This window comes from Microcaecilia unicolor, chromosome 3, assembly GCF_901765095.1.
Source record: "Microcaecilia unicolor chromosome 3, aMicUni1.1, whole genome shotgun sequence".
NCBI classification, from domain to species: domain Eukaryota; kingdom Metazoa; phylum Chordata; class Amphibia; order Gymnophiona; family Siphonopidae; genus Microcaecilia; species Microcaecilia unicolor.
The window spans coordinates 401,001,580-401,023,056 of NC_044033.1; the positions used below are offsets into that span (position 1 = coordinate 401,001,580).

The 21,477-nt window shown below is 40.9% G+C and overlaps 1 protein-coding gene across 2 annotated transcripts in view; it reads left to right on the forward strand.

Moving 5' to 3' along the window:
• The window catches only part of RHAG (Rh associated glycoprotein), a 108,270-nt gene that overhangs the window by 23,705 nt on the left and 63,088 nt on the right, over positions 1 to 21,477 (forward strand). For both annotated transcript variants that reach the window (XM_030198739.1, XM_030198738.1), the window contains exons 3-5: positions 858 to 1,005; positions 12,940 to 13,087; positions 16,125 to 16,291. In XM_030198739.1, coding sequence (XP_030054599.1) covers positions 858 to 1,005; positions 12,940 to 13,087; positions 16,125 to 16,291 — 463 coding nt within the window. The remainder of the gene's footprint in view (positions 1 to 857; positions 1,006 to 12,939; positions 13,088 to 16,124; positions 16,292 to 21,477) is intronic.

Consider the following 21,477-nt stretch of genomic DNA (forward strand, 5'->3'; position numbering starts at 1 on the left):
GAACCTTGGAAGAAAAGAAATCAGCCAAAGCTTGAACATCAGATTGATTTTCAAGTGTCTGAAAGTCTAATAAAGAGGTTGAGTAAGATTTTTAATTGTTTGTTTGTTGTTGTTGGCATTTTCTAAGATAATCTAGTTGTAACATCTTTTGAATTTTGCCAAGCTCTCTTTAAATGGCAGCAAGCTTGCTTAGATTTCTGTAGAGATTGAGTATACTGACTATCTACTTATAAGTGAGTTTTTTCTCAAAAAGGAGCTACTAAGTTAAGAGAACCAGTAATTGAAGTATCCTGATTAGACAGTTCATTAGCTGGATCTGTTTCATTTGGATTTTTCTTTTCTTGCTTTGCTTTTGTTTTAATTTTTATTTGCTGTGCTTTCATTTTATTACATTTTTTTTAATTGAAAGAAACTGTTTAAGTTTTTTTAAAAACTATCCCTTATCCAGGTTTGATACCAACTCCCAGACTCCTCTCTTATTCCATTTCTGGATTTTCTACAGAGGGGAGATGTTCCCTTTTGTTCCTGCTCTATCATTGATATTTTCAAAAATGGAGCCAATTGACCTAAGGCCAATACCATTTTGAAAAATAGCTGCGAGAAGGCAGATGAGGTAAAAGGTGGATCTCAGAAGTTCAGGGGTGGGGTATGAATATCCAGCCACATCCCAGGAGGCCTATTTGACCACATGGTTTTTTGTTTGTTTTAAGGCAGTCAATTAAAATATAACAAAAACAAACATCATTTTAATCATTCTCCTTTCTATCCACTGGCATTCCCTATTTAATTTCAAATGACAGCAGAGCCGTACTTTGTCACTGACCAAATATATATACTGTATATATTTTTCTCTTTAGAATGATAAATGCAGATTTTAGCACAGCAACAGTCTTGATCTCATTTGGAGCAGTTCTTGGAAAAACAAGTCCAATACAGATGCTGATCATGACCATAATTGAAATTGCAGTATTTGCATGCAATGAACATCTTCTTTCATTCCTTGAGGTATGTATTTCAGTGCTTAGTATACAAAATTGAAGATTGGGATAAACAGTACCCTCAGAAAGGATTATTTTAACATGTATTACAAGACATTTGTACATATATCTTTCTCCTTCCCTGTTGGCTGCATCTGCATGTGCCTTTTTTTTTTTTTTTTTTTGCAATCTCTGCTTCTCATATTGTCTGTACAGTGTTTCAGTATGCAAGGTGCATTCTCATGTGCTTCATCAAAGCATGCAGATAGCTCCATTCCATAAGAAGCTTAGCGGACCCATTTACAGAGGCGTGTAAGGGCCTACTTGCATGTAGCATGCATCAAATCGGCATCACTACTTGGCTAGAGTGTGCACCTGGCAGCAATTTCGAGTTTGGCATGCGCCAAAAACCTGTGGTAGAAAATAATGTTCTATTTTCTACTGTGGGGGATTTCCCGGCGGTAATCAGCAGTTGGCACGCGCTGGATGGTTATTGAATGGGTAACGCGTGTGCCCTTACCGCTAAGTCAATGGGTGGTGTTAAGGGCTGAGGCCATAAATAAACGCATGTTGGTTTTAATTTTGCCGTATGTCCATTTCCCGGCCCCAAACCCCCCTTTTATCAAGAAATGGTGGAGAAATGGTCCAGCTCATATTCAAAACACATGCCCACACTAACGTAGGTCATTTTTTGGGCATGTCTTTGTAAAAGGGTCCCTCTATAAGCAGATCATGATTCATTTTACCTAAGAATGTCTTTCTCATATCTTTTAGAGTAGTAGAACCATAAAGTCACAGATTTAAAAAAAAAAAAAAAGGCAAATCCATGATTGATTCAACCTGACACTAATGAACTAAGGCTATATTTATTTCACCTTATCCAAGCTGCCCTGCTATCTCTGGTGTCATAGGGTATTCTTGCACATACATGGACTAATGAAAAATTGAAGCCTGGCGCAAGAAACCTCAAGAAGAAGTGGGATACTTAGGGTCTATTTTATAAAAGTATGGTAAGGTTTTGCACTTGCTGCACAGTAAGAAGGTAATTCTATAAGGGGTTCCTTTACTAAGCCACGGTAGCATTTATAGCTCGTGATGGAAATCAGCTTGCAGTAAATGCCAAGATGCTCATAGGAATATAATGGGTGGCTCGGCTTTTACTGCCAGCTGATTTCTACCGCAAGCTAAAAGCGCTACTACAGCTTAGTAAAAGACCCCCTAAAACAGCACCTGTTTTTAGACACCTAGAAGGTACCTATTTGGACACTAGTCTATAAAGGAAAGTTGGGCCTACGTTCTTTTATAATTTATTATGTTGTTATGTTATTTATTTATTTATTTATTTGATTTCTTATATACCACCTGTGAAGAAACAGTGTGTTTTATGCCTGTAAAATGTGTTTGGATATTTTTCTGTCTTAAATATGTCTGAAGTGTATTTCTCCTGTTTGGTCAGCAGATGGTGAATGTTTATGCTTAAAGTTGTTATAGAGAACTGAGGGGTCCTTTTACTAAGGTGCGCCGAAAAGTGGCCTGTGCTGGTGTAGATGCGTGTATTGGACGTGTGCATGTCCATTTTTCAGCACTCCTGCAAAACAGGCCTTTTTGTTTTGGGTGAAAATGGACGTGTGGCAAAATGAAAACTGGCGTGCGTCCATTTTGGGTCTGAGACCTTACCATCACCCATTCACTTAGTGGTAAGGTCTCATGCGTTAACCAGGTAGTAATCATCAGCACGCATACAATGCCAATTAGTGCCCAGTTAGCGTTGCACGCCAGAAAAGTTTCCAGCTCGCATAGTGGGTGCGCATAAAAAATGAAATTACCACCAGGGCCATGTGGTAACCGGGTGGTAGTTCAAAATTCACGCACATAGGACGAGCGTGCACGCCTATGCGGCTTAGTAAAAGGGCTTCTGAGTATTTTTTCGTGATACCACCTGTAAACCCAAACATATCTAAGCAGTGTGTTCCTGTCCCTGGATGGCAGGGAAAATATGCAGGTATATTTTAGGCATGCCCACTTACACTAGTCATAGAGTCAATGTAAATGCTTGTATCTAGATTGCATGATAATTTACACCAGCTTTGTGCCTGGTAAAAGTGAGGTTACACCTTAATTGCATGAGCATATTGGAACTACCACCCTAGTCTCTACTATAATAAAAAGCACCTGCAACATTGTGAAGCTGACTCCGTGGCTTCACTGAAGTGAAGGGTTCGTAAGGTTCGTCAGATTCATCAGTCTGTGACCATCTCTCTCGGTCAAAACGTGATGACGTCAAGGGCGGCGGACCTATCAGAGGCGCGAGGGCGGGGCCGAGAGAGATGGTGACAGACTGACGAATCTGACGAACATTACGAACCCTTCACTTCAGTGAAGCCACGGAGTCAGCTTCACAACGTTGCAGGTGCGTTTTATTACACTACACAGCTCCCTAATTTTGCAGTTAAATGTTGCAGGGTGGCGGGGGGGGGGGGGGGGGGAAGGGGGGGCAACAACCCTGGAACTTGGAGGGAGGGAGAGGGGGGGCAATGACCCTGGAACTGGGAGGGAGGGGGCGGACCCTGAAACTGGGAGGGAGGAGGAGAGGGCCGACCCTGCAACTGGGAGGGAGGGAGGGGGGGCCCCTGGCACACACTCTCATTCTCACACACACACTCTCGCACCCAGTCTCACTCTCTCTGTCACACACACTCACACATTCACTCTCTCTCTATCACACACTCACTCTCACACACACTCTGTAAAACACACACACTCCGAGGAAAACCTTGATAGCGCCCATTTCATTTGTGTCAGAAACGGGCCTTTTTTCCTAGTATTATATAAAGGAAAGCAGGTGCCTGGTTTTCTTTGCAGAAAAAAGCTCCAGATGGTTCCCTTCTTGGAATCTAAAATTGCCTTCTTTGTTCCCAAAATACTATGTGGTCAGTTCAAAGCTTGTGTACTAAGTGTTGGGGGCATTCCCAGCATACTCTCATTCTGTTATTACATAGAAAATTTCTTTATCATGTGATAACCATATTGACAGTGCAGATGCTCTTACCACCTCCTATCTAGGAGATGGTAAGTGTATCTATGGTATTCGTACCTGTGCTACTGTGGTAGGTGACCACACCCAAACCTATTCCATGCCCATAATCTTCCATATCATTTTAGCTTTTGCAGTTACCCCTGGATTCTATAAATGGTGCTTTAAATTGTGCATATAAATTTAGGCGCATGACCAATTTACACACACAATTTAATTAAATAATGAGCCAATTAGTGCCAATAATTTGGCTCTGACAATTATCAGTGATAATTGGCATTAATATCTATGAGTGTTAATTTTATGCACAGATCAAAAAAGGGGATACAGCCAAGTGGGGATCTTGGGCGGATCAGGTGTGTGCCTGAATTTTTGCAGATTGTTATAGAATAAGAGGGATCTGTGCCTAATTTATTTAGTTAGTTAGTTGTTTTACAAACTTATAATTTGCTTCAAAACCTAAGCTGCTTCCATAAAAACATACATAAAATAGGCACGAGGATTTACACCAGGGTTCAGTTGGTGTAAATGGTCATGACTAAAAGTATTCATGGATCCCAGCGCTGAGCATTATTCTATAAATGGCGCCCAACTCGGAGCACTATTTATAGAATAGCTTAGCACTTATTTTCTCAGCACTGATTTTTCAGCGCCATATACAGAATCTAGTCCTTGGTCTATAACTTAGTATGTGCAGCCACGCATTAATAGTTACCACATGCTAATTCACAAACTTTCCCTCTTATTCCATAACGGGTTGATTGAAGCTACAGGCCCCCAATTTACACATATAACTTAATTGAACAAGTCAATCAGCACTGATAATTGGGTGGTAATAACCAATTATCAGCTCTAATTGGGCTTAATTAGTAGTTAGGTGCACATCAGATCTGCTCCTATGATGTTACATGCACATCGGATCTGTGCCTAACTTCTATATGGGGGCATGGTTAGGGATGCTCCAGGGGTGTTGCCAAAATTTGCACGTGCAAAATTTGCACATGCCTAAATATAGGCATCTGCATCTAGGCCTCTTCAAAGCAGGCCTAATTCCTGATGCCTACATTTAGGTGTCATTATGTGCTAAGCAGAGTTCTATAAAGGATGCATACCCCTTACAGAATTGCGCTATGTGCACGTTTTTGGCACCAATTTATTAGGTGCTATATATATATATATATATATATATATATATATATACCTCAAGAGCATAAATTTTGCATTTAAGTACAATCATTTATATGAGCTATAGATTAGACCTGACTTAAATGTTTGGCCGGCATTTCAGAACACCAATATGGATTTACACTAGTATTCTCTAGGGACACTTTCATGGTGCCTAACAGGAGCTGCACTGTTAAGAACTGCCTCCTAACTGCTTAACAAACGTTAGTAAAAGGGCTCCTTAGGATATCTAAATTGATCATCTATTTAGTCATGTTTTCCAAGATCAAAGAAGGGCGACAAAAATGATAAAGGGGATGGGACGACTTCCCTATGAGGAAAGGCTAAAACGGCTAGGGCTCTTCAGCTTGGAGAAAAGGCGGCTGAGGGGAGATATGATAAAGGTCTGTAAAATAATGAGTGGACTTGAACGGGTCTGTTTACGCTTTCCAAAAATACTAGGACTAGGGGGCATGTGATGAAGCTACAATGTAGTAAATTTAAAACGAATTGGAGGAAATATTTCTTCACTCAACGTGTAATTAAACTCTAGAATTCGTTGCCAGAGAATATGGTAAAGGCGGTTAGCTTAGCAGAGTTTAAAGAAGGCTTGGACAGCTTCCTAAAGGAAAAGTCCATAGACTGTTATTAAATGGACTTGGGGAAAATCCACTATATCTGGGATAAGCACTTTTTTGGGATCTTGCCGGGTATTTGTGACCTGAATTGGCCACTGTTGGAAACAGGATGCTAGGCTCGATGGCCCTTCGGTCTTTCCCAGTATGGCAATACTTATGTACTTAAAGATTAAGGGCCAATCTTTTAAACAGATTTCTCCAATATGGTGACCATGGATGGGTACAGACTTTCCATAATGTATACTGTACCTTTCATGTTTTATCTGGATGGTAAAACAGACTTTCATTTAATTTGTAGATGAGAGGTTGTTCCCACATGTAAATTGTATTTTAGAGTTAAAAATGTTGAATTCAACACATAGCTTTAACTAAGGAATGTTGTACTCAGTGAGAATCTTCCCTTCCCGCCTTCAAAACATACATACATAAATAAAGGAATAAATGAATGAAGCAAATCAAATGATACAAGATTTCTATTTAACAAATTACCTTTATTACCTGACAAATTACTCATATCTATTGTTAATGACTTTTGAAGGTGGTCTTGCATTAATACCAGGCATATGTGAATTGGTGGTATTCACTGGAGACAGTATTCTGTGCATTGTTTCTGGTTAAAACTCTATAACTTATCTGATTAACTTTAACCAAAGTTTCTTGATTTCTGAGATACATATACCACCTAATTCTATATATAGTAAATTGAATTACACACGCAAATCAGCACACGTAGCCGATGTGCATATGTAACTTAATTTAATAATGAGCTAATCAGTGTGGTTAATTGGATGGTAACAAGCAATTATCAACACTAATTGGCAATACTTAGAATTTATGCATACTACTCACTAAGCACATTCTATAACATAGTCCACATAAATTCTACCAAAAGAGGGAATGGCTATGGGAGGAACACGGGTAAGTCATGGGCATTCCAGAAATTTACGTGCAGTGTTATAGAATAACCAGCTCCACGCCTAAAGTTAGGCACGGGCATTTACCTCAGGTTTTTATTGGCATAATTGTCTGCACCTAAATTCTAGTCATGTGGATGGATACTGCCACCATTTGTTTCTCCACCACCTGCCTCAGGAGGGCATTCCAGGCATCAACCACCCTCTCCATGAAAAATAATTTTCTGACATTACTCCTAAGTCTATCAACCCACAACTTGAATTCATGTCCTCTGGTTTTACCATTTTCCCTTCTCTGGAAAATATTTGTTTTTATATTAATATCTTTCAAGTATTTAAACGTCTGTATCATATCTCCCGTGTCCCTCCTCTCCTCTAGGGAATACATATTCAGGTCTTCCAGTCTCTTTTCATATGTCTTTTGGCCCAAGCTCCATACCATTTTTGTCACCTTCCTCTGGACTGCTTCAAGTCTTCTTACATCTTTAGCAAGATACGGCCTCCAACACTGAACACAATATTTGAAATGGGGCCTCACCAATGACTTGTACAGGGACATCATCAGCTCCTTTCTTCTGCTGGTTATGTCTCTCTCTATGTAGCCTAGCATCCTTTTGGCTATGGCCACCACCTTGTCACACTGTTTTGTCACCTTCAGATCCTTAAATACTATCATCCCAAGGTCCCTCTCCTTGTCTGTGCTTGTCAGCCTCTGACCGCCTAACACATACGGCTCCCTTGGATTTCTACTCCCTAAGTGCATCACTCTGCACTTCTTTGCATTGAATTTTAATTGCCAAACATTAGACCAGTCTTCTAAGTTTTGCAGATCCTTTTTCATGTTTTCCACTCCCTCCGAGGTTTCCACTCTGTTACAAATCTTGATATCATCCACAAAAAGACAAACCTTACCTTCTAATCCTTCAGCAATGTCACTCACAAATATATTGAACAGAATCAACTCGAGCACTGATTCTTGAGGCACTCCTCTACTCACCTTTCTTTCTTCTGAGTGAATTCCATTAACCACCACCCTCTGATGTCTGTCTGTCAACCAGTTCCTATTCCAGTTCACCACTCTGGGTCCTAAGTTCAGCTTCTCAAATTTATTCAAGAACCTCCTATGAGAAACCGTGTCAAAGGCTTTGCTGAAATCTAATTAGATTACATGTTGAACACATCCTTAATCCAGTTCTCTGGTCACCCAGACAAAGAATTCAATCAGATTCATTTGGCATGACTTACCTTTGGTAAAACCATGTTGTCTCAGATCTTGTAACCTGTTGGATTCTTGGAAATTCACTATCCTTTCCTTCAGCATCGCTTCCATTACTTTTCCAATAACCAAAGTGAGGCTTACTGGCCTGTAGTTTCCAGCTTCTTCTCTGTCTCCACTTTTATGAAGAAGGACCACATCTGCTCTTTTTCAACACCATGGAACCTCTCCTGTCTCCAAATCTTTAAGAGGACCTGCCAGAACCTCTCTGAGCTCCCTCAATATCCTGGGATGGATCCGGTCTGGTCCCATGGCTTTGACCACCTTCAGATTTTCAAGTTGTTGAACACTTTCTTCCATGAACAATGCTATATCCATTCCATTCTCATATATATCTTTGCCAGTCAATCAAAGTCCTTCTCCAGGATTTTCTTCCGTGAACACAGAAGTATTTGTTTAGCAGATTTGCTTTTTCCCTCATCATATAGAGCATCTTTCAGTCTCACAATTCCATTTTTAGTCTCACCAATGATTCTTTTTCCTTCCACAGTGAGATGCAGCCCATTGTTACAATATAGTCTTGTTTTTTTCCATGTATTGCCCCATCCTTCTATGTACCTAAAACCTCCTTTGTGACACCAGGCTTTGAGCCACTTATGGAATTCTTGGTATTATGTAAATTTTTCTCTCCCTTTCCAAAAGTAGGTAGTACTTCAGAAAAAGCTACTGTTTGTACCAAAGAATTTAACCCTTCCCCCAACTCTTGAAAAGCTGTCTGCTCTACAAGTGGGGTGTTATTGGCAAGGTCATTTCTTCCCAGGTGCATAATAGCATCAGTGTTAGATTCCGTAGTTTCTTCTCTGATAATAGTCAGTGTTTACCTGGTACTTCCTGAAGCTGAGGATCCTGGAAGGCATTTCACTTTGTTGGGCCCCTTGAACTGTGTTCCACAGTTAATGCTTCTGATAATGAAATCTCTGTAATGGATCAAAATAATTCTGTAGGGGCAATAATTGTGAGGGTGGATTCTTCTGTGCCATATACTACTACTACTACTACTTAACATTTCTAGAGCGCTACTAGGGTTATGCAGTGCTGTACAGAATAAACAAAAAGGTCCCTGCTCAAAGGAGCTTACAATCTAAAGAACGAAATGTCAAGTTGGGGCATATATTGCAGTCTACCTGAGTCTGCTGTGATCCACCTGTTCCTAGGTGGTTTTATTCTTTGAGGGAGTGCTGAGCAATTGGTATGATTCTGTGCAGTGACAGAAGCTGCTCTAATTGCTTCCAATTCCTGCTTACATTTGCTGAGCTCTTGTTTTATACTAGCAAGCTGAAGACAGGACAAGCCTTAATCCTCCATATGGTGTGCCTTGGAATCAAAGCATCATAATTAATACACATAATAAAAGTCATGTTGATTGGTTAGAATGGGTATGAACAAGTGTACTATGATATGATTTACAGTCTGCAAGATTGCCTTTGTATGACTGATTATTAATGTTAATGATTTTTGGGTCATCTATATATGAAACCCTGGAGATGGTGGGGTCTGGGGAGGGTGGGTGGGACTATAAGTCCCAGTGAGTCAGCCAAGTCCTCTATCAAGAAAGTTCTCTAGGAGGGGAAAGCAATGACACAGTTTGATACAATCAAATTCAGCTAGAACCTAACTTTTCCCTTTAAATCCAAATATCCCCAATAAATATAGCAGTTTCTTCAATGTAAATGTAAATGCAAATGAAAATTAAACTAGCTATAAGACTAAAGCTTTCTTACCTAGGATTGGCAATGGAAAATAGAACCTTGCAGAGCTTGTCCACAGTATAGTAGTCAAAGTTAGAATACTATAAGCAAGAGATAGCAGGGTGAAGGACAAGAAACAGTTTGAAAAGTCCATCCTTTCTAATATCAGAGCTAGACAGAAAGAAGGTGGGCTGTTTTTTGTCATTTTTGGGGTCTAGGTTAGAAGACAGAACACTTTACCACAATATAGACTCACAGCACAAAAGAACTAAGCAACAAGCATAAAGACTATAGAATAGATATATCAGATAGCTAAACCTGTAGCCAGAAAGTTGAGAAATTAAGAATAAAATATCAGAGAGCACTTAGCAATATTATAGTTCAGGTCCAGCACATGAAATACATCAAAGCAGTCTGTGTTTCTGTATGCAGAGCATTTATTTTTTCTCCTCTTCCTATCAACTTTTCTTATCCCCATCACCATTACCTCTTCCTCCTTGCCATCTCTCTGCATCTTTGTATTGCTCTCCTCAACTCTCCTTTTCATCATTGATTATACTTCTCCATCTCTTCCCCATCTCTTACCCCACTGTCATTCTTTCCCAGTCTTTTATCTCCATTTTTTCACTTATTTACTTATTGTCTTTCCATCGTTCACTCTTACCCTCTTCACAGCCCATCGTCCCCCCAGTCAGGAATATCAATTTAGGCCTTCTTCCACTTTTGTTGACTATGGTCAGCTACAGTCTTCCTTTTGGTTTTGTTCTTCCCTGTTGGAAGGTCACCATTCATAGACCCATTTTGAAAAATAAATCTTCCCTTCCAGACCATTTTTACCTGGTGTCAAACCTATACTTCTTATCTAAAGTTGTAGGGAATGTAGTTTTTACCCAGTTGCACCAATTCTCAAAAAAAAAAAGATTTTGGCACATCATCTGCATCAATTGAGCTTCAGACCAAGCTACAGTCTTCAATTCACTGTTGAACTGAGTTTTGTTTATTAAATCTAAAGATCAATCCAGATAAAATCAACATCATGTGGATCAGAAATAACTCATTAGATCCTCCCAACCTACTACCCAAGCAAGCAGGCTCCCCATTAGCCATTAAGTCAGAGATAAAACATTTAGGGATCTATCTGGGCTCATACATAACTATTGCCAGATAAATCTATCTAAATCTAAATAACATAGTCTGCAAATGCTTCTACAAAACTAAAACTTCTCAGACGATAAATATACACTGGAAACAAAGCATTTCCAAATCATTGTGCAGGCACTGGCACTATCTACATTGGACTACTGCAGCATGGCATATCTAAGACTTCAGGATAAACTAATCAGAAAACTTCAGATTGTACAAATGTTCCAGCCAAACTAACCAGAGGAGGTTGATAGACTGATCACGCCACTCCTTTCCTCAAGAAACTTCATTGGCTTCCCAGCAAAGTAAGAATCGAAATCAAGCTACGGACCTTAATTTTTAAAGATCTCGACGGCCTATCATCAAGATACCTTCAAAAATCTGTACATGTTTACCAGCCCAGGAGGCCTTTCAGATCTTATAAAGCATATCATACTAAGAAAGACCTAAACCTGCTGGTTGAAATGAACCTTCAACCCCACCTTACAAAGCAAAGGTGCAGAGCTATAGAACAATCTACCATTAAAAACAAGATAACATCTGACTACATGAGCTTCCAACATCGACTAAAACCCTGGCTTTCCTATAAATATTATGGAACAACACACTAGGAATTAAACCACAGAACTCTTTAAACTCTATTTACCACTAAGTCTAACCTCATTGTAAATGGTATACACAATCATGCATAATCCTATCTATCACAATATTCTACCTTACCTGTACATAATTACATGGCACTTAACTTTCTATCCAGCAATACTCAGCAGGAAATCGCTGGTTATCTCCTGCTGAATATTGCCAGTTAGCGCTTAATGGATAACTGATTAAATCATGTGATATACCTGGCTACATGCTAATATTCAGCACATCACCAGCTAGGTTTGGTGGCCAAATTCAGCCTCCAAAATAGCAGGCCTGTCTTTGGCTAGTTTCAACTTAATTGGCCAGTGCTGAATATTGGCTTGGCCAGTTAAATTGAAACTGGACAAAAAAACACCTAAATATTCAATGCCGGTCACTGGAAATGGCCCAGAATTGAATATCCGGGCTCAGCACCAATCACGAGACTCATTCCTGCTAACTCCTGTAGTCTGAATATTCTGCCCTGAGTTTCTATTCTTCCCCACTGAATAGCCGATTTCACATTTTCTTTCAGATACTATGCTTTCAGACTCTCCTCTCCAGGGATCCAGTATCAAAGATCCCATTTTTCCACCCATAGACAATTGCCAGCTCTTCCATTCCTCTAATCTCCTGCTCTACCTCAGAATCTCCCAGTAGATAAATTCCTAACCTTTCTTTGTCAAATTTCTAAGTTCCTGCTGTCTTTCCTTTGGCACGGAGCTTCTGGTGATCCTACTATAACTGCTATGGTCTTTCTTAGGTTCCTATGAATTATCCCATATGGGTTATTCTTCTCCTTCCATCCTCCTCCCTCTCCATATAGCATCTGCTTCCTTTCACTTACTCCTCTTCTCCATCCAGCATCTGCCCTATCTCTCCCTTCTCCTCTTCTAGCATATACCCTCTTTCTCCTCCTCTCCTTTTGCCAACATCTATCTCTTCCCCAAATCCAGCATCTCCCCTTTTTCTCTCTTCTATAATTCACTGCACAACAACCTCCATGGCTCCTTCTCAAATTCTTCTCTCTCTCTCACTGCAGTAGGGTGGTTATTTATTATTTAAATATTTACAAATGGCTGTGAGCTATTTGCCATGGAACCTTGGAGCACGTTATAAAACTCTTACAGTGAAATCACAATTCATAAATCAAAATGTGTCTCATAGGGACATCAGAATTCCAAGTGGGAGATTGATGGTTCTTAGACATGCCTTACTGGTAAAATAGTATTGAACAAAACTCATGTTCTTTTAAAGGAACACATTCTGTATTAAAAGTTAATAACAACAATATTATTTACTTTTAATATGTTATATTGTACTAATGAGTGTCTTCCTTAGTATTCTGAACAGTAACCACAATATTATTTACTTTTACACTGTGATCCTGTTTGGAATGTTCTATCCTGTTGAAAAACGTGTTCTCTATGTATGCGGTAGAAACTATTGTTTATGTGCAGTGTGTGTCTTTTATTTTTCAGGTCAGTGATATAGGTGCATCGATGGCTATTCATGCATTTGGAGCCTACTTTGGTTTAGCTGTGGCTCGTGTATTGTATCGGCCAGCCCTGACAAATGGTCATGAGAATGAAGGTTCTGTCTACCACTCGGACCTATTTGCTATGATTGGTAGGTCAAAGAACTAACATTGATTTCCATTATTATTGTATTCAGATTCAGCAGATTACTTATTATTCTTTGACACACACTCTTAATAATAACAGCATCTTTGATATCCTTATTATATCTTATTAGTGCCAACTCAAATTTCTTTTTGAATATATATAACATACACCAAACTGTGAAAGGGTGAGTAGTCATCAAACAAAAAATTTAAACCATATGCCATCCAGATAACTTTTAGCTGAAAAACAATACTCCTTGCTTTAGAGGCCCTTTTACGAACTGTGCTAGTAAAGGGACTTAGCAGGCCATAACGCAGGACTTTCTCATGCATCTAGCCCATTTCTAGCAAAAGTGTAAAATAGGTATTTTTCTGTTTGTTGATTTTCTGTGTATTAATGTTAGCATTAGTATGCGGCCATTTAAAATAAATAATCAGGACCTCTTACCGCCTCCTATTTAGGAGATGCTAAGGGCACCCGCATTTTGAATGCGCTAACCAGTTAGCGCACTGGTGTTGTCAGCATATTAGCTGAATAGCAGCCCCATGCCCTTTTTCTGCCCCTGATATACCCCCCACCCAAAAAATAAAAACAAATAAATATTGCATTGTTAGTGAATGCAGATGGCAAAACTAACGCAGTTGTGTAATTTTTCATAAAACTCATTCATGCATCCTCTAATCATTCTAGATGTTATATTTTATCATTAAAATTAGAGGGAAAAGATCTCAGAAAAGGCTATATCATAAAAGTAGAAACAGACTCTTTTTTTTTTTTCAAAAAATTGTATTTTTCAATTCCTTTTAATCATTGGTCAACAAACCTCCCAGTTTTAGATCATATGCCAAGCAAATCAATACTGTTTTTAAAAAATGAGAAAATAGTTCTTTCTACCATTCAAATTTACTTTAAAATACTGTGAAAGGAAATTAAAACAAATCAGCTAATAGCCAGCAGTCCATATTGGCAGTATGTCTTAGTCCTTTTCAACAATTTGAAAAATCTCCCTCTATGTTCACACCCCATATATTCTCAATACATAATACTAGATATTTGGATCACTGGCAGCAGCAGCAATTATAACAGGTTACCTCCAGTCAGCCCTGGGGGCCTTCCCTCTACCAGGTTCTGCCCACACAGAAACAGAAATTTGTATTAGAAAAGGCATAACATGGCACAGAGGGGAGGTCCTGTGGCCAGCAGGAGGCTACCTGTCTTAATTGCTGATACTGGTGGCAATGGAATGCAAGTTTGGAGAACCTGGGGGAGGGGGAGGAGTGATGCTGGACCCACTGGAGGGGAGAAGAAAAGGGAAGGAAGAGAAACAGACAGAGATGTAAGACTGCAGTGGGTGGGGAGCAGGAGTAGGGATAGAATACATGAGAGGAGGGTCCTTCAGTGTGTGAGTTGGAGAAGGGGGCCAAATGTATGTACCATACACCTCATGCATGTGACTTGGGATATATGTTAATAGAGAAGAAATACTTTCTGATGTAGAGAGAAATAGTAAGCGGAAAACAGTTGGCTAGAAAAATAAAATGAGCATACTTTACAAGGCATACAGTAAAAAAGGAACAAATAAATCCAAGACCTGCTGTTTATTTAACATCATTTGCATTTCAACATTTGAAAACATAGATATCATTTTACCAACATGTGCTAAGCAGTTACCATGTGCTAATTCATATGCTAACAGTCAAATTATGGAAGTGAAAACTGTTACCTAGGGGTTCTAGGGGAAAAAGGGCCCTGCGCTAGTGGCTGGGGCAGTTTTTCCCGTGCGCCAGGGCACTTTTTACCGCAGCAGATAAAAAGACTCCAGACACACATGGCCACGAGGTGGCGATAAGGGCTCCCTCACTAACCACGCAGTAACCTGGCAGTGCATGGTAATCCCCGATTACCACCAGGTTACCGCCGCACAATCCATTTCTAGGGGTTTTCTTTTTCCACCAGAAATGGCGCGCGCTAGGGGCAAGACTACCACCGGCGGCCACGTTGGGCCAGCGGTAGTCCCGGAAGAGCAAGCAGTAAGCTCACATTGGGCTTACCACTGCTCTGTAAAAGGGCCCCTAAAACGACATGGCAGCCCAAGCTAATTCATTTGCAAAGTGTGTGCCCTATTATGGGATGAGAAATGGGCATGGTTTACACATTGCAATTAGCTTATGGTCACTGTTGTAAATACTGCTGATGCAGTTAGGAGGTATCTGCACACTGTTAATACACTCACACCCTAATTCTGTATAATGTGCTACAAGTTAGATGCCAGTTGGGCACCTAATTTCAGGCACTCAAATAGAAGTCAGATGCACAAGTAGAGGTAAATGACAGTTCAGCACCTAACTACATACTACAACATCTTAAGGTAACCATCTTTTGGAGATTTACCCATTTATTTATTTTGTTACATTTGTACCCCGCGCTTTCCCACTCATGGCAGGCTCAATGCGGCTTACATATTATATACAGGTACTTATTTGTACCTGGGGCAATGAAGGGTTAAGTGACTTGCCCAGAGTCCACCAACCTAACCACTAGGCCACTCCTCCACTCTATTTATGCAGCTACCAAGACTCCTGAGGCATGCCTGTGGCCAAAATACAGATCTGTATCGAGTCTTCAATAAATGACTTCAGATATTGGTCTGTTGTCCTGGTCTTTTGAGTCATTGGCCCACTTCCCACTGTCTTTTTGCTGGTGTCTACAGTTAGGCACCTGAATGCCAACTAAGGCTCTATCCCTATAATGGAATCTGGGCATTCCAGAATACTATTTAAGTGCACAGAATTTGGGTGCCTAATTTTAGCGCCCTTTATTGAATTGCCCTCTTACTGTGTGGTACAGATTTTCTTTGCCATCATTGTATGGGAAAGTGCTGAGAAAACCCACAAAGTTTACTGCACAGACTTTGTAATTTGAGCATCTACCATGGGGTACTTGCAAAGTTTTACTGCACTTTTGTAAAAGGACCCTTTAAAAACATTAATCTATGAAAATTTGAGAACATTTAATAAAAAGTATTTTTTTAACCTATCTAGGTACGTTATTCCTTTGGATGTTTTGGCCCAGTTTTAATTCTGCTATTGCTGAACCTGGAGAACATCAGGAGAGAGCTATCGTCAACACCTACTTCTCTCTGGCTGCTAGTGTACTTACGGCTTATGCATTCTCAAGCCTTTTTGAGCACAAGGGCAAACTGGATATGGTAAGAGATGTGTTAAAGCTCAGATATTCCAAGGAACATATGGATATCTAGTTTCAATTGTCAATGTTCAAGCAATTGAGTTACATTCTTATCTTGGAGACAGGTCAAAATTGTTTTCACCCATAAGCTGTAAGGTTCTGCTGCTCATTTTACAAGCAGTACTTGGGTTTTAAATGTGGGTATCCTGGTACATTGACACTGAAACCCTCAAAATGTATGAAGGTGCTAAATGTTTATGCAGCAAAAATGACCAAGATGGCTGGAGACGTGTAGGGGATGGTATGGGGCATGCTTTGGGCAGTACTACCCAAATTTTGAGTAGCATGTTGATGTAAAGGCAATGGAAGATAAACATCAATCCTTACACCACCCATAAAGAACAAAATGTGCGACTACAGCAAACCACTGTGACTACTTTTGTGTTGGTGCTGACTGGAAGAGAGCTGATATGAGAGTCTATGAGCATGATTGCTGTCTCTGTCCACCCAGGTCTGTGGTCTTCAACCCCTCTCTCTCCCAAGCATGCCATTTGGCACTCTGCAGTCCATCTCTCACCCCTCTACCTAAACCACATAAACACCCCTCATCACACTTACCCATACCTACCTGTAAGCCCCCCTCCACATCCATTCCTGACTCTGCCCCATCCAAGTCCCTCTCTGTCTGTGTCTCTGACCTTATTCTATAAATTGTGAGTGCAACTTTGTGTGCTAAGCGTTAACTTAGGCAGACATCTTTATAGAATTAGGGGGTAAGTGATTTGCCCAAGATCACAAGGAGCAAGAGTGAGATTTGAAACCTGGCTTTCCTGTTTGTCAACCTTTTGCTCTATCGCACTCCTCCGTTCTCCCATATCAGTAGAAGAAATAGGGAAGTAATAAGCTTTCTATTTATTGCATCTGTACTTTGGTATGCATGTTCTCAGACCCTTCATCTTTCCCCAAATTTAAAACTGTACTTAAAACATTCCTTTTTACTGAGGTCTATCTGTGCTTGAGATAATGTCAGTGGTTGCTTTGGGACAAAATATACCTTGCTTCAAATATTACCCCCCCCCCCACACACACACACACACTATGAAATCCTAATTTCTTCTAGCACACTGTTTTTCTTTATTTCCAACTGTCCTATTAATTGATGTCTCATTGTTAAGTTTTGTAAATGGCCTTTATGCATTTTCCAGGAAAAGTGGTATAACAGATATAATAAACCATAGAGGCTGCAAAGGATGGATAAAGTTAATGATATAGGAAGAGGGACTGAAAGGAGAAGCAAAGTATTAGTGAGGGGTTGTGAGGAGCCATGAATACAGGTACCAGTGGATAGGGAGCTAAATGATAACCACAGGATGGCAAGGGTAAAATATAGGAGAATCAAGGTTGGGGAAAGAATGGAAAGGGAATAGATGGTGAGTAGGACTAAGCAAAGAGACAAAGGAGGGAGCCAGGAGCCTTTAAAGGAAGTGGCATCAGTGAGGGAGTGGCATTAGTATCAAAGGGGTGGGGAGGAGAACACGGTTAAGTAAGGGAGGAGTAAAAGCAGGGATAACTAGGTGGAAGAGTAGGTGAATGTTGATATCATGAGTGGTGGGATGACTGGGGCCAAAAGATGGAGTTACTGGTAGGCAAATTAGTGGCATTGTAGGCTGGACAGGGTGCACATGTTGAGAGGCATGAGTGGAACTGAGATCAGTTTTAGAGGAAGTGAGATTCTATAGATGGATATGGGGGTATTGAGGGGGTAGCCATCACAGGAGTTGATTTTGATGCACTTACACATATGCTTGCACTTAAGAGTGACAGAAATATGCACTACATATAGGCAATTGACATTAAGAATTCAATCATTTGCTCCAATATCTTCAACATGTTAAAAGATTTACCTCAGTACCACAGGAATTTATCAAAACAGCAAATTTTACTGGAAGTAACCAGCACAATTTATTCATATTTATTTTAGCTACCAATAAAAAGTACTTTTCTCCAGTCATAATAGGGTCTAACAAATAAACGTTAATGTGCATGTTAAAGCACTCTTGGACATATTTTTTTTAAAAAGCACAGTGTGCTATTCAAGAAGGTCTTTAATTACAGCAGTAGGTATACACACTCACAGCTCAACTACACATACAAATATGCAACGTTTCTGACATGAGATATATCTGTGGCATATTGTACATCACGATGTACATGCTATACAAAAGCACAATGCATTAACATACTCACGACCACAGTAAATAATATGGTCATTTCAGTGACACCCTCTGGTCCAATTCCTTTCTGTATATATCTTTTTGAAAATATGGTCTCCTTTCTGGAACCTCTGTGCACATCAAAAACATGCACTGATGCTAGCGCAGGCCCCCTTTTACCACAGCTTACTAAAAGAGCCCCTCAGTTTTAACTTGAATGTCAGACTCTGTGTTAAATTCTAAGGGATCAATAAAGTTAGCTGATGTAGGATACCTGAGTTATTTCCAGCTCTCCACGATAAGTCATTTCTCCTCCTTTCTGATATTTGTTCATTTCTTGGAGCTATGCCACAACCAACCATAAAGCCATGCAGTATAAAGATGGGAAACTCTGAAAAAAGGATCTCATCAGTATTGCCATTAACCAGATTACGGCATAAACAGTCTAAGGGCAAACAGACAAGTGCTTCCCCCACTGAAACATTTGACTTTGCTTTAAAAGGTGTCACTGATCCCAATTTGATAGCTAGTATTTTAGCATGTTTCAATTAACAATTTATTTGGAACTCTAATAAAAACACTGCTTATTGCTTCTCATTACGTTTTCTCAATTTTGAAATATCCCTCATTAAATTTGTATTAACCTGGATATTGTCATGTAACATTAATGGAACAATTTTCATTTATGCCCCTAATTGAGCATCTGTTTTCCTTTCTGCAGCTGCTTAAATGTTTTGCTGAATTTTCAGACAGCTCTGGTACTAGCCACACTGTGTTGAACATCTGCTCATCTCTGTGCCCATAATCATAGGCACATTGTTGGTAACTCAATATGTGAACTGTACCCAGGCTGATTTATAACATGCATAATTGTGCCAGGTCTCTTTCTGGTGCCTGTGTGTATAGCAACCAAAATGATAAAGGGGTTGGAATGACTTCCCTGTGAGGAATGATTAAGAAAGGGATAGCTGAATGGAAATATGATAGAGGTCTATGAAATAATGAGTGGAATAGAACAGGTAGACATGAATAACTTGTTTACTCTTTCCACAAGTACAAGGACTAGGGAGTATGCAGTGAAGGACCAGATATTCTAACCAACTTAAGCAGGGAGGAGAGGCTCTTGCCTACTTAAATCATACTCTGCGGGCCAACCACAGATATTCAGTGGCACTTAACAGGGCAATGCCCTGAATATCAGCACTAACCAGCCATTTTTTTAAAGTGGGCAGGAGCATGCAACTGCCACCCCCCCAAAAATTGCCTGGTTACCCCTTTGCCACCCCAAAATCTGCACACCTCCCGAGAATCTGGCTTCACCTCCTTACTTCCCTCCCTGCAGGCCCTACAAACTTAGAGTTCACTGGCACTGCCAGCAGCAATTACAACAGGCTCTATCTGGCCAGCCCCATGGTCCTTCCCTCTGGATGCAGCAGAGGGAAAGCCTTGGAGGCACTGGAGAGAGTCTGTTGTAGTCACTGCTGGCAGTGCCTTGAGCTCTGTAAGTTTGTAGGGCCTGTGGGGAGGGAGGGAGGGAGAACAGACAAAGAGGTAAGAAGGTGATGTTGGACCCACAGGGGGAGGGGAGAAACTGCACTGGCATGTATGGAATGGATGGGAGAGGAGAGAAGAGAAGAGAAGGTGCCCATGGATGGAACGGAAGGGAGATGGGTGGGTGGCATACTACCATATGGATAGAAGGGAAAGGAAAGGGGAACATGCTGTACAGGGATGGAAGGAAAGGGAGAGGTGGACATGCTGCATATGGATAGAAGGGAGTGGAGAGGGGGAACATGCTGCAAATGAATAAAAAGGGAAAGGAGAGGAAAGGGGGACATGCTGCACATAGGTGGAAGGGAAGGGAGAGGGGACATGCATATGGCTAGAAAGGAAGGGAGAGGGAGGATATACTGCACACAGAGGGAAGGAAAGGGAGAGGGGGCATGCATATAGATTGAAGGGAAGAGAGAGGGAGGATATTCTGTACATAGATAGAAAATAAGAGAGAAATGCTGCACATGGATAGAAGGAAAAGAAGAGGAGAGAAAGTTGTACATGATAGAAGAAAACGATGAGAGAAGAAATGTAGCACATGGAGAGAAGGAAAGTGAGAGGGAAGAAGCTGCAAATGAATAGAAGACAGTGGCGTCGCGAGGGCAGCTGACACCCGGAGCGGGTTGCCGCTGCGCACCCCCTCCCTCGGGTGCAGCGCGGCGCACCCTCCCCCTTCCGGAGTGCAACCCTCCCCCCCCCCCCCGAGAAGAACATACCTGGAAGGCGGTGAGGGGCGGGCGGGAGAGCCAATCCGCCGAGTGCACGCCGCTGGGGGGGGGGGTGTCGGCGCCTCGCTGGTTCCCTGCTCTCTCTGCCCCGGAACAGGAAGTAACCTGTTCCGGGGCAGAGAGAGCAAGGAACCAGCAAGGCGCCGACACCCCCAGTGGCGTGCACCCGGGGCGGACCGCCCCACCGCCCCCCTTCCTACGCCACTGATAGAAGAGAATGGAGAGGAAAGGGGGACTTGCTGCACATGAATAGAAGGAGAAGAAGAGGGGAGAAATGCAACACATAGAAGGGGAGGAAGGGGAAAGGGAGACATGCTGTGTATGGATACAAGGGAAGGGAGAGGGGTCATGCTGCCCATGGAATGAAGGGAAGAGAAAGGGGGTGGAATGCTGCACATGGATTGAAGAGAGGGGAAGGAATAGAAAACTAAATAGATTTGGAAGGAAGCAGAAACATGGAAGAAAGCTGAAAGATCAGTGCTAAAGACAGATGTAGGGCAGGAAGTGAAGAAAGGAGGCGAGAAAAGAAACAGCACATAGAGAGGAGGTCCTGGAAAGTAGTTAAGAGCACAGAGATAGGGGAACAGAACGAAAGACTCGGAACAAGATTATTAGAAAAATAAAATCACTAGAAAACAAATGATTTTATTTTCAGTCAGTGTTTAAATTATGTCAGTTTTGAGAATTTACATCTGCCAGCTTTATTTTGCTCT